The 15,867-nt window shown below is 32.0% G+C and overlaps 1 protein-coding gene across 5 annotated transcripts in view; it reads left to right on the forward strand.

Moving 5' to 3' along the window:
- LOC126736579 (receptor-type tyrosine-protein phosphatase kappa-like) overlaps positions 1-13,804 on the forward strand; it is a 130,367-nt gene extending 116,563 nt beyond the window's left edge. For all 5 annotated transcript variants that reach the window (XM_050440981.1, XM_050440980.1, XM_050440983.1 and 2 more), the window contains 6 exons: positions 10,693-10,884; positions 10,937-11,160; positions 11,226-11,360; positions 11,837-11,982; positions 12,712-12,847; positions 13,619-13,804. In XM_050440981.1, coding sequence (XP_050296938.1) covers positions 10,693-10,884; positions 10,937-11,160; positions 11,226-11,360; positions 11,837-11,982; positions 12,712-12,847; positions 13,619-13,696 — 911 coding nt within the window. In that variant the 3' untranslated portion in view covers positions 13,697-13,804. The remainder of the gene's footprint in view (positions 1-10,692; positions 10,885-10,936; positions 11,161-11,225; positions 11,361-11,836; positions 11,983-12,711; positions 12,848-13,618) is intronic.
- Positions 13,805-15,867: the final 2,063 nt, after the last annotated feature.

The raw sequence follows: 15,867 nt of genomic DNA on the forward strand, positions 1-15,867 counted from the left end.
AATATGAAATAGTAAGCTAATCTTCTTTGGACTATTTTAAGCAAAAAAAATTGGAGGATGAATAACATTTTCTTTAATAAAATAATAAAAATAAAAAAAATCATGACAATGTGTACCTATGTACTATATAAACTCGTTGTCGAACATTCACCGCAAGCGCTTTATGGCTTAATGGTATTGGGAGTGAACTATGAGACGGTCGGTCTGGGTTCAGATTTCAACTGCGCCAGTTTTACTTTTTTTATTTTTTTTGCGACTAAGAATTTTGTAGTTTTAGAAAAATTATTTAATTTAAATGAAATTATACATAAAATATGACCAAAAAGACGAAATTGTTTATATAACATTAAAAAAAAAGATTTTACCTTTTCTTGTAATTAAGTCCCTTTATTTTCGTGTAAAAAAACATACCGAAGACACCCATAATGTATTATTTATTGTTTTGGTACTTTTTAGATTTCGATCCTAATTAAAAATAATATGAAATATGCCTATATTTAAAATTAAGTCTAAAGAATATTTATTTTTCATATAAATAACAAAAACAAAATTCCCTTCCACCTTCCTTCATTATTCTTTTTTATTGACGTTTGACATAACGTCATAACGCCACGAGGTGACAGCGTTGCCATACATGTTCTTTGATTAAATAATTTTTTATTTCTTCTATATGAATGTTTTTAGTGTTTTGGGCTCGGTTTAATTGCATTGGGTTGATTTTGGGTTGCGTTAGCCAAAATCAACCCACTTGGGGGGCGTAAGCCCCCCATGTGTTCGACATTTACGAGCCCTCTCTATATTTTTTCATATGAATAGAATCTCAAAATGCTAGAAAATATGGAAGCTACGAACCTTTGCATAAGGGAATGAATTTTTTGCTTGTGTACAAATGTGTGTAAAAGTAAAACCCATTCACTATTATAGTGTAAAAACACTGCTAGCATTTTGGCAAATAGATTTAGATGTCTTTCATATTTTCTCTTATATAAGATATGCTTTTTAGATGTGGTTGTTGCTTATTACATATATACACAATTTGGCAACTGCAAGATCATATGTCAAAAGTTTGACAATGTAATTATCAATAGCAACGAGTTTCGATCATCAAATAGAGTAGAGTAGACCTCATTTTTGACATAATTTAATATTATTTTTTAGCGTCCTATGTGAATGATCCGCAAATTTTTTTCTCTTAATCTATTCTTTTCAAAGTACTCTTTATGCTCAAATTTTAAAATATTGCAAAATCGAAGATACTTAAAGTCGACAAGACCCGTAGTTTATCTTATTCGAGAGCCCCATTTTGGCCCCAATTTAGGTTATTTAGATTATATTATTGTAAATCCCTGTAGTTCTAATTTTCTAGAATTTGTATACTTGCTTGATTTGACTGTCAGTATTCTCCTAAAATTATTGATCTCCTTGGGAAAAAACAATGAAGATAATTCTAAATATTTCGAAACTTTTTTGTTTTGTTCTTGTTTTAAAAAGGACGCGCTTCGTGACAATTCATTCAGTTTTAATTGTTTAGTCAGTTTTTACCTTGGAAACAATTAAACGACAGTCAAGGCGAGTTAGGTTAGTGTTTTTGACGTTGACAATAAAAGTGTGTTCCCGAATTTCGTTACAATTGGTGTCAGAAGTAAAGGATATTTGAAAGCTCATTTTAGTGGATGCCTTTAACAAGAAGTCAGGCCAATATGGAGACCGAGAAATTGATGGAGCTGCTATTAAGGAAGTTTGACGAGCAAAAAATAGAACAAGAAGAACGAGACCGCAAACAGAGGAAAGAACAAGAAGAGCGAGACAAGAAACAGGAAGATTTACTAAAGACAATTAAATCTGACCTGAAGAAGGAAAATGAAGACCTGATAAGGACCATGAAAGATGACCTAAAGAAAGAAAATGAAGACCTGATTCGAACCATGAAAGATTAATGACACTTTTACACAATTGACACAATTAATGATTAATAAAGACACTTAATTTAAAAGATAATCTTAAAAAGGAGCAGGAGGAACGAGACAGGAGAAGAATCAGAAACAATTAATAACTAACTTTGAAGGAACAGTAAAAGAAGAATTGGGAAAAGTACAAAAAAAGATCCTAAAACTAGAGATGAAAGTAAAACGGACTCCTCTTCATCCTGATTCTGGAATGCAAATAATGATGAAAGTAAAGCCATCAAAATTCGACGGCAAAGAAGCATGAAGTACCTATTTGAATCAATTTGAGGCCGCTACTAGGGGAAATCGCTGGGATAACGAAGAAAAGGCAATCAATCTTAAGCAAAGCCTTAGAGGAGAAGCTACAGAAATATTAAGAATGGCGCCATCTGAGGATCAGCTCAATTTCGACGTACTGGTGCGTACCTTAGAGATGAGATACGGTGAAGCCCATCTACAACAAGTGTACCAGGCTCAATTGAAATCTAGAAGACAACAACCCGAGGAAGGACTCCAACAATTTGAGGCCGATGTTGCTCGATTAGTAAATCTGGCTTACCCTTCAGCCCCAACAGAGTTCCGAGAACAAATTTCTATAAATTGTTTTATTGACGGAGTTCGAGATCCAGATACTAACCACGCTCTAAGGATGGCTCATCATAAAAGTATATCAGAAGCTTTGGCCCATGGACTAGAGTATGAGGCAGCTTTTCAAGCAACTAGAAGGCAGACACGAATAAGACAAATTAGAACTTCGGAAAGTGATCTCGCCTAAAGAAGACCGCCTAAAGAAGATTGAATCATTATAAGCGAGGAAACCTAAAAGACCATTACAATGCTAGAATTGCAATGAGGAGAGGCACCTTAAACGTCGATGCTACCAAGCCCCACGTATAAACCGGCTGCCACATCCTGGAGAGAGCTTGGTAGTACCGGGAAAAATACGCGGCCGTGAATGTGAGATGGTAGTGGATACAGGATCAAGTCATACTATCGTGAAGCCGAACATCGTAGCACACTGTAGGCTTTCAGCACCACCCAATTTAATTCTGGAGTCTGCAAATTGAAAAAGGATCCCGATTATTGGATTGCATGAAGCTACAGTCACCATTGGCTTAACAACATTCCAACAGCCAGTACTAGTGGCAGAAATCATGGATGATTTCATATTAGGATTAGATGTTATGAATGCTCAGCAGTTTAAAATGGATGTATATAACCGGAACAGTAGACCTGTATATAATGACGACGAGAAATGAAGAGATTTTTATGCACCACCTATATGAAGATAAAGTAAATACCAGAGTCGTTAAGTTATTCAAGGATATTACCATACCAGCAAATTCAGAGGTGGTGGTTAATGCTACAACTGGAGGAAAAGAGGGAGAAACTGTTTTGATTGAGCCCATGGAAAACTGCAAACTATATGGTCAAGGAATTTTTCCAGCCAAGACGTTATCTACGCAGAAGAAATCTACTGTTTTGGTTCGAATGGTAAATTTAAAAGGATATGATCAACACCTGAAACAAGAATAGAACATTGGCGTATGCTCTGAAGTAGTGGCAGTCATGAAAAATGCTGATAGAAGTCGTTATTCAAACAGACCTTTTCTGTATTCTCTATTACAAAACCTGTTTGAAGAATCTTCTGCCAATTTAACCATGGACCAGTGTAGTAAATTGCGACGTCTTCTTGAAGAAAATCAAGATGTGTTTTTCTTGCACGATAATGACCTAGGAAGAACTGATTTGGTGCAGCATCGAATTAACACTGGAGACAATGCTCCAATTAAACAAGCACCTCGAAGAATTCCGATAGCTAAGCAAGGAGAAGTTTCCTCAATGCTTCAAGAAATGAGGACACAAGGAGTGATAGAACCTTCTCAGAGTCCTTGGACATCTCCAGTTGTGCTAGTGAAGAAAAAGGATGGATCCACTAGATTTTGTGTAGACTATCGGCGACTGAATAACATTACCACCGAACAATAACAAGACTAGAAGTCCCACTCTCGGTCGGGTGTATGAAGTAGCGCTCTCAAATACGAGCCGCCGATCGCAAAAAAACTACGCAAGTGTTCAGCTGTGTCGGCTCGTACGAGGGTAATGCAGACAGTTAACGGCGCGTTGGCCATCAAAATAAAATAAATGTTCACTTACCGGGGTGTTACAAAACAATCAAACTATGTAATTAATATTATTGTGACCCATTCTGTTTTAGTTGTAGGTATTTAAATAAAAAAGAAAATATTTTAAACTGTTTAATTGATTGAAGATCATAATTATAACATATCCTAAATTATTATATTATACATTACATGCATACATATAACTAAAAAATAAGAAAAACGACATTAACAGTAATCTTAATCTGTTTCATTGCTGAATAATACTTGTTATACACTTGTTTGTGTTGCTTTTGTTTCTTTTAATCTTCTAGCCTCACCTGAAATATTATTTTTTTTATTTTATCTTAACAATAATGTTTTATAACAAATTGTTACAATTCATCAAATTAATCAAGGTAAATTTATCTGTATAAAAAATGAACACACTTACTAGTTTCTCTTAGCTATTTTGCCATACATTTTTTGACGGGACAGCGTTATACAGCAGATTTGTTCTTACGGTATTACGCATTAAGGTTTCTTGAGGAAAATGTAATTCGCAGACTCTTAATTTATTACTACATTCTTCTGGAGTCATATTGGTATACCTATGATTATTAACAAATCCCAAAGCCTGCTTCCAAAGTTAACATTTAGAAATATCCTTTACAATTTCTTTTATACTGATGAATATGGAAAAAAATGATTATTATTGTCTCTCATTTTAATAATATTATTACCCTCTATTATGCATAAAATATAAATATTAAAAAAATTATCATTCAAAACGATAATCGTATATTATATACGATTATACTAAAACAATTCTATAAATTCTTACCTATGTTCATCCCTGGGCCACCGAAACAATGATATTTCTGTCACTTCTCTAGTCAAACATCCATTAACACAACACATTCGTGGCATTTTATCAGAATCCTTAATAAAATCCCTAATAAAACCAAATCGCAAAACAATCGCTATAACGTTCTAGCACAGTATAGTTCTACCTACAAATAGCTACTCTGTGAGACAACTGTTATACTACTTTAAATATGCTATATCAGACAGCCGATATATGCATTTCGCCCGGGAGCGACTTCGAGAGACTTAAAAAGAGTAGCGTCCGATATTCGAGTGAGATAGGCATAAGAAGAGGCGGAGCGTTAAGTAAACCTTCTAGTCTTGTTATTGTTCGGTGACATTACCAAGAAAGACAATTATCCCCTACCAAGAATTGAAGACAACCTGGACACGCTTTCAGGTTCACATTGGTTCTCAACACTCGATCTAAAGAGTGGATACTGGCAGGTAAAGATGCACCCAGAAGATAAGGAAAAGACCGCATTCTCGACTGGAACAGGAATTTGGCAGTTTACAGTCATGCCCTTTGGACTCTGCAATGCCCCAGCTACCTTTGAGAGACTTATGGAAACAGTTTTACGTGGAATGACTTGGGAATCATGTTTAGTTTATCTGGATGACGTTATCATACTGGGGAAAACATTTGAAGAATATTCAAAAGGTATTTGTTAAACTGCGAGAGGCCAACCTGAAGCTAAGTCCTAAAAAATGTTGCTTATTTCAAAAAGAAGTTTGATACCTTGGCCATGTAATATCAGAAAAAGGTGTCAAGACTGATCCAGATAAAGTAGAGGCAATCGAAAAATGGCCACGATCCACTGACAAACACCAGTTAAGAAGCTTTCTGGGCCTTTGTACCTATTACACAAGATTTGTAAGAAATTTCGCTAATCTTGCAAAGCCTCTACATAAGCTCAAGGAGGACAAAATGGTATTTAGTTGGTCAACAGACTGTGAAGAAGCATTTCAACGGTTACAAAGAGCACTATGCACATCTCCAATTTTAACATATCTGATTTCTGGACAAACTTTTATTTTGGATACCGATGCAAGTAATGTTGAAGCCGTTGTATTACAAAAATATGAAGATGGCGAGCAAGTGATAGCTTATTTCAGTAAAACGTTATCAAAACCAGAAAGAAACTATTGCGTCACCAGACGAGAATTATTGGCAGCATTAAAAGCTATTGAAAATTTCCATAAATATTTGTATGGTCAACGATTTATCCTTAGAACTGATCATGCTTCGTTGAAATGGCTGTTTCAGTTTAAAAACCCCGAATGACAAATAGCAAGGTGGCTTTAACGACTACAAGAGTATGACTTTACAATGGAACATAGGAAAGGCGAATATCACCAAAATGCCGATGCTTTATCGAGAAGACCCTGTATTGAAACATGTCAACATTGTTTTAAAAAGGAATCAAAATAGCATCCAGAGATATTTACTTGTAATCGTATTGGCCTTCACAGTTCTAAAGAGCGGGATGTAGCTAGTTTAATCCAAGATCAGTGTGATGACCCAGTATTTGGTCTTATTTACGAACTGAAATCTCGAGAAATTTCAAAACCAGAATGGAAAGACATTTCTAACAAATCTCCAGAACTAAAAGCTTATTGGTCTCAATGAAATTCATTGGTTATAAAAGATGGATTGTTAAAAAGAGTCTGGGAGAGCGTAGATGGAAAAGAAAAGACATATCTGACAGTTTGTCCGGATTTTTTCCGGAATCCGTTTTCGAGGAAAACGGAAGTTCTTGAAGCTGTTCTTGAAGGTGTCGGCGGAGGACATTTTGGAGTTAGTAAGACCTTGGCAAAAGTGAGAGAACGGTTTTATTGGCTGAACAGTCATCAAGATGTTGAACGCTGGTGCCGACAGTGTGAGCAGTGTTCGTCAAGCAAGGCCCCAAGAACCCGGACAAGAGGAAAGATGATGCAGTATCTTGTTGGTGTACCCTTTGAACGAATTGCCATAGACGTAGCAAGACCCTTTTCTACTAGTAGTTTCGGAAACCGATATGCTCTTGTTGCTATGGATTACTTTAGTAAGTGACCCGAGGTTTATCCGATTCCAAACCAAGAAGCAACGACAGTAGCTGAAGTGCTGTTCCAGAACTGGATTTGTCGATTTGGTGTACCCAGAGAGATACATTCAGACCAAGGAAGGAACTTTGAGTCACAAATATTCCAACAAGTATGCCAGTTGCTGGGAATCAATAAGACCCGTACAACCCCACTACACCCTCAGTCTGATGGAATGGTTAAAACATTTAACCGCACATTTGAGGATGGTGGTAAACTCTAAGCAAACCGACTAGGATACCTGTATACAACCATTCCTATTGGCATATCGTTCTTCTATCCACAAGTCAACTAGAAAAAGCCCGGCAAAAGTTGTGTTTGTGAAGAGTTTGGGTTGAAAAGTTTGTTTCTACGGTGATGAACTTCGTTTACCTTTGGACATTATTACTGGAAGACCCCATAAGTTTGAAACCCTTAAGGAGTACGTCGACCATTTACAAGAGCATTTACAAATTGTTCACGAACAAGCACGGGATAAACTTCATCTAGAAAGTAACAGAATGAAATCACGTTATGACATAAAGGCAAATTCTACCGGTTTTAATCCTGAGGATAAAGTCTGGTTATACAATCCACGGAGGACGAAGGGCAAGTCACCAAAGCTCCAGAAGGATTGGGAACGTCCAATCAATGTGGTCACCAGAATCAACGACGTGGGGTACCGTATCTAGCGACATCCGACAACGAAGATGAAAATTGTAAACATCGTCCGGTTAGCGCCCTATCATGACTCAGGTGGTTCCATGTTTGATCGGGATGATCAAACTTGAGAGGGGAGCAGTATTATGAAAATGTAAATACGTTAATTATTCTCCTAGTTTTTGTACAATTTTATTAGTATTCTGTAGTTAAAGTTGATTCGTACGGTTTCTTTAGGGTTCTACTTACGTTTGGTTTATTATTTTTATCTATAGTGTTTAGTTTTTAAGTAGTTCATCTTGTTCGAGAGCCCCATTTTGGCCCCAATTTAGGTTATTTAGGTTATATTTTGTAAATCCCTGTAGTTCTAATTTTCTAGAATTTGTATACTTGCTTGCTTTGACTGTCAGTATTCTCCTAAAATTATTGGTCTCTTTGGGCAAAAACAATGAAGATAATTCTAAATATTTCGAAACTGTTCCATCGGGTTTTAAAAAGGATTCGTAACAATTCATTCAGTTTTAATTGTTTAGTCAGTTTTTACCTTGGAAACAATTAAACGACAGTCAAGGCGAGTTAAGTTAGTGTTTTTGACGTTGACAATAAAAGTGTGTTCCCGAATTTCGTTATAATATTAAATCACGTATGAAATAATTTGAATAGATAATACCTATTTTTAAACACCCGATAAATTAGGCCCGAAAAAGTTCGACCATTTTTTTCCCAGACAAAACCAAAAAATTCCTCTGGGGACATATTAAATTAAAGCCACTCCCATTTTTGTGAATAAGGTTTAATGTTCTATTTTTCGTGTGTGTAAATTACAAAATATGTGATTATAGCGAAACAAAACCATTAAAAATCCTATAAATTTAAAATTTTAGCTCCCTAAAAGTTTAAAAATTGCCTCAATATATTTTTTTTAATTATAGCAAAGTCAAGAGCTAAAAAACCTTGTGCAAGCCGGCAATAATTTAAACGTATTTAACGTATGTAGAAAAATCTTCATAATTTCCGAAGTTTTGTATTTGTTTTAACCATCCTCACTTTCTTATTAATGTTTTGACCACACTCAACATTCTATGTAAAAAATAAAAAAAAAAATCAGTTTTAAGACGTTTCTTTAATTTTACTGGACCCTCATACTTTTTGGCTGTAGCATTTACAGACATTTTTAAATCTTTAATTCCATCTAAAGCTTTGCGCAAATCTTCTTCGCTGTATTTAAAAAAAATATATTTTCTGTCATTTAAAACAAAATAAATAAAAAAAATAATATCAATTCCTCCAGACCTAGGCAAATGCCACAGAAAAAAAAAATAATTGCCAGCCCCTGCCAACTGAGAAATTCATTATAAATAAGAGGCAAGACATTTTTAAAATACAATATATTTTACTAGTTACCAGGCAAGTTAAATAAATATAAAATTCAAAATAAATAAAAAATTGTAATATTCCCTAGTTCTCGCCATCAATTAATTTTTATTAGTTCTCGCCTGGCAATTATTGGAAGGAAGGCATTTTTCTCTCCAGTAATTGCCACCCTAACCTTAAGTTAACAATTTTGTGAATTTATGTAAGTACTGGTGGTGATTTTTGTAGAGCTCTACATATTATATACACAAATTTTCTTTAATATTTCTTAGTTAAATGTGATAATTATCATATAAGTATGAACATGGTTCATCGTAATTTTGTACTTTTTAGTACTTTCAACAAGTAATTTAAAAACTTTTTAAGCGTATAAACTAAAAAACTTTTTATATATGTAAACCTAAAAATGATATAATGCGACTAATCCATACCATCTAATAATAAGAACCAAAGAGTATTTACTAGACTGGGCCAATAAAAATCGACTATTTCTTTTTTTTAAATATATCGAAAAGGTTCAAAGTGACAAAAAACATATCGTAAAGGTTTGAGCCCTTAATATTAACAATAACAGGTCTATCATCTTAAATTTCGATTTTTATTTTTGCTTTCATTTTGATGTCAAAACTATAGAGGTAAAAAAAATTATTTGCATAATACATGCTAATAGATAATATAGACATAAATATATGGACAAGAATAATATAGATTCTTATAAAAAATGTAATGCTCCACAAAAAATGCCTCTTAACATTTTCACATAAATCTTTCAAATGTTATTCACAACTTCAGTTAAATATTTACTATTACTAAAATTTGGATAATCAATTATTTTTTAGAATCTCTACAATAAGGTATCAAAACATATAGATTGTGATCTACAGGGTATTTCATTTTGTTGAATTAATTTTAATCAATATTATTTTGCTACAATTTTACCTTCCAGAATTTTTATTGGAGCACGCTGATTTCGGCATAAAATTTTCACTCCCTGTTTCTTTGTTTATCTTTCTGATCTATTGCACTATACTGATATCTACACTAATATCTGTCACTGTTATAGATTTATATGCAAAAATAGCTATCGATGGACATTAAAAGTAGGCGAAATGAAGAAGAATAAAAAGCTGTTTTTATTTATATGTATTGTGTTTATCAATGAATAGGGTTCTTAAAACTTGAACAAAACAATCGATTGAAAATAAAGCAGAATCTAAAAATTCGATAAAAATTTAATTGAGAAAGTTTCTCACCTCTATTCTGAAATTCATTGTCCACTTAGTTTCTGACATATACCAGGTGTCTAGGAACTGTACCGACAAACTTTCCAGGGTGATTCTCCAACAAAAAATTAAGAAAATTTTTTGATGTAAATGTTTGTGCTAAATGTTTTACTGTCGGATCTACAGGTTGTTAAAAATTTTAAAAAAAAGTTTTTTTTTTTAAATAACTTAACTTACCAATATAGAAATTTATTTAAATGTGCAGATGTGTTTAAAAAAATAAAAATATTTTTATCAGTTATTGTAAATATTTTGTAATAAAAAAGCCTTATACCACTGCATTTTTTAGTAAGGCTTTTTTTAGTAATGCTCATTTCAATAAAAAAAGCACAGAGTAACGTATTTTAATGTTATTTTTTTTTTCAAGAAAAGTAACAAAATTCGTATTTTTAAATTTAGGTATGAAAACGCAGATTCCTGTAAATGAAAAATTCACACAATCAGTAAACCAAATCAGCAACATCGCATCGCAGCTTAGCTATGTCAAAAGCATAGAATGGCAGGATGATGCCATGAAAACAACTCATTCTACTCATGATGAAACGAGGGTCATTATACCTGAGAAAAATCGGTTTCCCGATATATTACCTGGTTTGTGTGGTTTTGTTTTATTTCAACTAATTATATCGATCGTCTTTTGCAGACCCTTTGGCTCAAATATTTTTGCGTCCTTACCCACCATCAAATCCTAAATTTAATTCTACCTACATAAATGCTATACAAGTCGATGGGTTTTGTGGTCCTAAAAGGTTTGCTGTTACCCAATTCCCATTGCCTAATACTATTGGGGATTTTTGGAGGCTTATATTGGAGAGAAATTATACAGTTATAGTGTGCTTAAATGACTTAACACATTACAAAGACCCAGTAAGTGTATTATTGGGTTTGTGTAAAGCTTCAAGTGTAAATAGGGCAATCATAAATATTTTTAGACCTGTCAAAGATTTTGGCCTGAGAAAAGAGAGTGTTTAGAACCACAAAGTGGTGTAACAGTGAAAAGTGTCAGAAGCAAACAACTGCTCGGGTATATTGAAATGATATTTGATATAGACTCAGATGACAAACATGTAAGTGAAACCTTAAACTCTATATAAATACCAATAGTTTCAAATATTATTTTTAAACTTTACTATAGTAACTGGAAAAAGACTGGCATATTTTGACTTAGATAGGGTTAAATAAACCGGTAAAAATTTTAGAGCGTTTGTACGAGATATCGGCAAGTAAAAGAAATTTTCGAGGCGAGAGTTCAAACGCGGTAATGCAAAAATAAGTTTTTCCACTTAAACCTGGGCAATCTACCTTATCATTAACTAATTTAAACAAAAATACTAGTTGGGCAATAGTGCTACGTTTCGTAAATGAATCATAATTAAACCTTGCCAGAAGTTCATCCCTTGTAGTGGATATACACCCTCATGTTTAAAACTTAGATATTTTTATAATTTCCACTGTACATTCTCTTAACTGGAAAAATGCATACCACAATAATTGGGGTAATTAATCATATTTGGTCTATATTTAAAATTATACAATATTGCAGGATCAAAAACTGACTGTCAAAATGATAAAGTTGGATAATTGGGCTCCTAAAGAGCTTGTTCCGCCAAAGGTTTCCGATTTTATATCCTTTGTAGAAGATGTTACAGCTGTAGCACGAGGTTGCGGACAAATTTTATTAACTTGTTAGTAAGTATTTTTACCATAAGACCAAACCCAATAATTTATGAAAAAAAATTATATAGATTGTAAAATGAATTTCTTCTTTTTGTTAGAGCTGATTTTTATATCTTAAAAATATTTATTTTTTAATGTTTAAATTCTGATCTACCCATGAATGCAAACCGTATATACCAACGCCAATTAAAAGAAATGCAATAAGTAACTGACGTAAAACAACTTATATTTCAATATTATATGGAAATTTGGTACAGCAATCCTCTTTGCCAACTTAGGAGTTGACAGATATGTTCCCTCGCGCTTCTTATATAAGGTGTATTACTATTTGACTTATGAGCCACCCCTAGAGAGAGGTTGTAAGTTATTGATAGTTTGTAGATAGATTTTGTGATACTTAAGCATGCGAGCTATGGATTTTATTCAGCTGCACTTGATTTGTGCTTTCTCTAATAAACTAGTTTTCATTCAACAAATCTTTCTTTTATTTGACTAGGCTAATATAATTGAGAAGTTTTCTGTATTGTAGACTTGTCAAAACAGCAGAAGTATCGCTTTTCCCAGATGTAGAGTACTCTTAAGTTAAAAAGCAAAAAAGAAATTTATTAAAATGAAATAAAAATAAAAAATAGATAAGGCAAACAATTAATGTAACATATACATCTATTCGATTAGTTTATCCTCCTGTTGTATGAAATGAATGAATACTATGCTAATTCATTCCATCTTTAACTTTTTTAGTGATGGAGCTACTGCAACTGGCTTATTTATGGCGCTATCTTTTTTAATAGAAAAAATTGACTTTGAGCATGAATGCGATGTATGCCAAGCTATAAGGACAATAAGAACTAGTCGGAAACAATTTGTTGGTTCTTTGGTAATTGCTTATTATATATACAGCTTGTTTGGTTCATCGACGTATGTTTAATTGGTTAGATTATCTACATTAAGTTTTTTCTCTCTATAATTCCTATGAACTCGAGTTTTGTAAAATTAACATTTAGCAATATTAGTAAACAGTTATAAATTATTTGCAAAACAGAGAAAGAAGATCTACTTAAATATATATTTAGAGACTCATTAGAAAATAATTATAAGATAAACAGGTTAATAATTTCTTTCTAACGAATTCACTTTTACCACTGATTTATTGTCACTTCATTACTATAGTACTTATTATTATTATTATATTATATATATTAGTATTATAGTATATATATTATTATTATTTTCTCTTGATGATAACAATATGCGAACTCTTTCAGTATATATACTAAATTTGAAGCTTATATGTTTTTAAATTTAAATTTTTGTCAAATTTATTGAATTGAAATAATAAATCCATATCAGTAACTATAAATTTTTTTCTGAAGCACTTTCTCCGATATTTGTCTGTATAATAATTAATAAGCAGCTCGTTCTCGTGGATATAAAAGAGACCTACATGAGAATGAAAATAGTGATTCAGTATATTTTACAAAAAAAAATACTGTATTATTTAATTTTTTATTAAATTGATACGCGATGATACTAGTGTTACAAAATTAAACCTTTTACCCTCTTTCAGATATCTATATCGATGAACCAAACCCCCTATATGTTAATTAAAAAAACTCATTTTATATTAAATTTAATGTTGTTATTTTAGGAACAAATGAAATTTCTATATAAAGCTGCCGTTTTATATGTGGAAGAAAAGTTTAACCAATACTCGAATTTCCAGTAGACAATAAAAGAAGTTTCTATATGTCACTATATTATTGTGAATTTTATATATATAAATATATATGTATGGTATATTATATTATTTTTAATATATAAGTATTTAATTATATCGATAATTCGTTCTAATTTCCTTATCTCTCTCGCTGTGTGTTTTATAAGCGACTTAAGTTATAAACTTGGAGCAAAGTCTACATATTTCAAGTTGAGACATATAGACTTTGCTTACAGTATGTTTTTTACGCGAACTGTTGGTATCTTTATTAATACGTAAGATGCAGAGTCGAGTATATAATTAGCAAACTATTAGTAGGAATTTTTCTGCTGATTAAAATGGTAACAATAGAAAAAGAATTCCCTGTATATTTTTACATAAGATACCAATCCAGGAGTGAAAAAAAATCCAGCAGTTATATATATTTTGAAAATTAAAATTCACTTTTATCACCCTGTAGCTTTTTAGCAGTTAATATTTATTAGCATATTTATGGAATAAATCTTCTTATTTTAATCCTTTGTATCATCTATTACTCGGATATTATATTACTTGGGCGCATAAGTGATGAAACACCTTATATACAAATATATAATAAAACCTCTAGCTAATGAGAATAATTCTGGAACCAAAGAGAAAACTTAAAAACAACTGGAAGGAACTAAGTCAAATATGAATGACCAATTCCTATTGTCTGATTTTAAATTTTTTGAAACTCTTGTGGATTTTCTGGTAAAATATGCTACTTATTCCCTCTCTCTCGTCTACTTGACTTCATCCCTAAGTATATAATATTTTCAGCCATTTAATATTTTAAGTCTCAAAAAACAACGTACACGATATTTTTTAAGGATTTGAGTTTTTTTTTTGGCCTTTAAAAGTATATTAATATTTATAAAAAAGTTGTTATATGAAAATAGTGAAGTAGGTAGTGAAAGACATCAAAAGTCATATTTCAGCTTGCCTAATCAAAAACATAACTAAACTTGTTAAAAAACACTTTAGTGCAACTGCAACTAAAGGGTCTTGAAAAATAATTAAAACCGCACTAATAACCTCGTTATCTAACTCTAGGCAAAATAATTGACTGAATTGGTAGCGTTAAGAAATACTGCGGGATCCTAATCATTGAATAATAGATTGTTATTAACAACTACAGCCAGTGAATCTAGAAAGTTACGTCATTAGGTTACCAATTTATTTTGATGTTTTTTTAAGATTATCTTTAAATAGTATTTCACCATGGAACTTTTTTAGTATAATATACTCACAATTGAAACAAAATCGAAAAACGACGAATTTTAAAGGTAAACTAAGGTTAATTTAAATTTAAAAAAAATCGTTCAGATTTTGTTACCTCCGTAATTTCATTGTCTAAATTTTATAAAAATATGTAGTGTTTGGTACCAATGTAAAGATAAATCCTAAAGCTATGTCTCTTTTGAAGCCGTTTTTGGATTTAGGCCTTTACCATTACAGAACTAATTTTTGAAAATAGGGTTCAAATTTGATTACTTACCGATTTCTCAATTTCAAAAACAAAAATCAAAATTCTGATTCAACAGAGACATCAGAAATATGTATTTTTGTTGAATAGTTTTTAAATTATACTTTTAGCTTAAACCGTTCAGAAAATATACAGGATATTCAAATCATTATAAAGCCTTTATATATTTTGGCAAGTGATGGCCTCTTAAGAGATGCGAATCAATTAAATTCAAATCAAATAGTGCGATAGAAAGTTATTGTGAGTCATTTTTGCAAGCCAGAAGTAACATTCAAAATTCAATGAATCAAAATTTGATATAACGAATTGAATTTTTTATTTACTCATCTACTAATTAAAAAAAAGCTAATCCTTTTGCTTTTGGCCAAAAAGAAAATAACCGTGTAACGTTTTGTAACCACTTTTAACTAAGTTATAAATTGATCTTACCCATTTTCTTTATCTTATTAGATTTGGCACTTTTCAATAATCGAAAGGCCTACAGTTAATGCATTGGTTAATAAAAATAAGCGCTTCAGTACTTTTACGCTATTTCCTGAAAATGTTTTCTTAAAAAATCCCAGAATTGTCTGTAATAAAGTCATTATTTTAAATTACCTTTTAAAGCTTGAATGCAAAAATATTCAATAGTACTCCTTTAACTAAAACTTCATCATACTATCATCGTAAAGAG

This window comes from Anthonomus grandis, chromosome 5 (assembly GCF_022605725.1).
Source record: "Anthonomus grandis grandis chromosome 5, icAntGran1.3, whole genome shotgun sequence".
Lineage (NCBI taxonomy): Eukaryota > Metazoa > Arthropoda > Insecta > Coleoptera > Curculionidae > Anthonomus > Anthonomus grandis.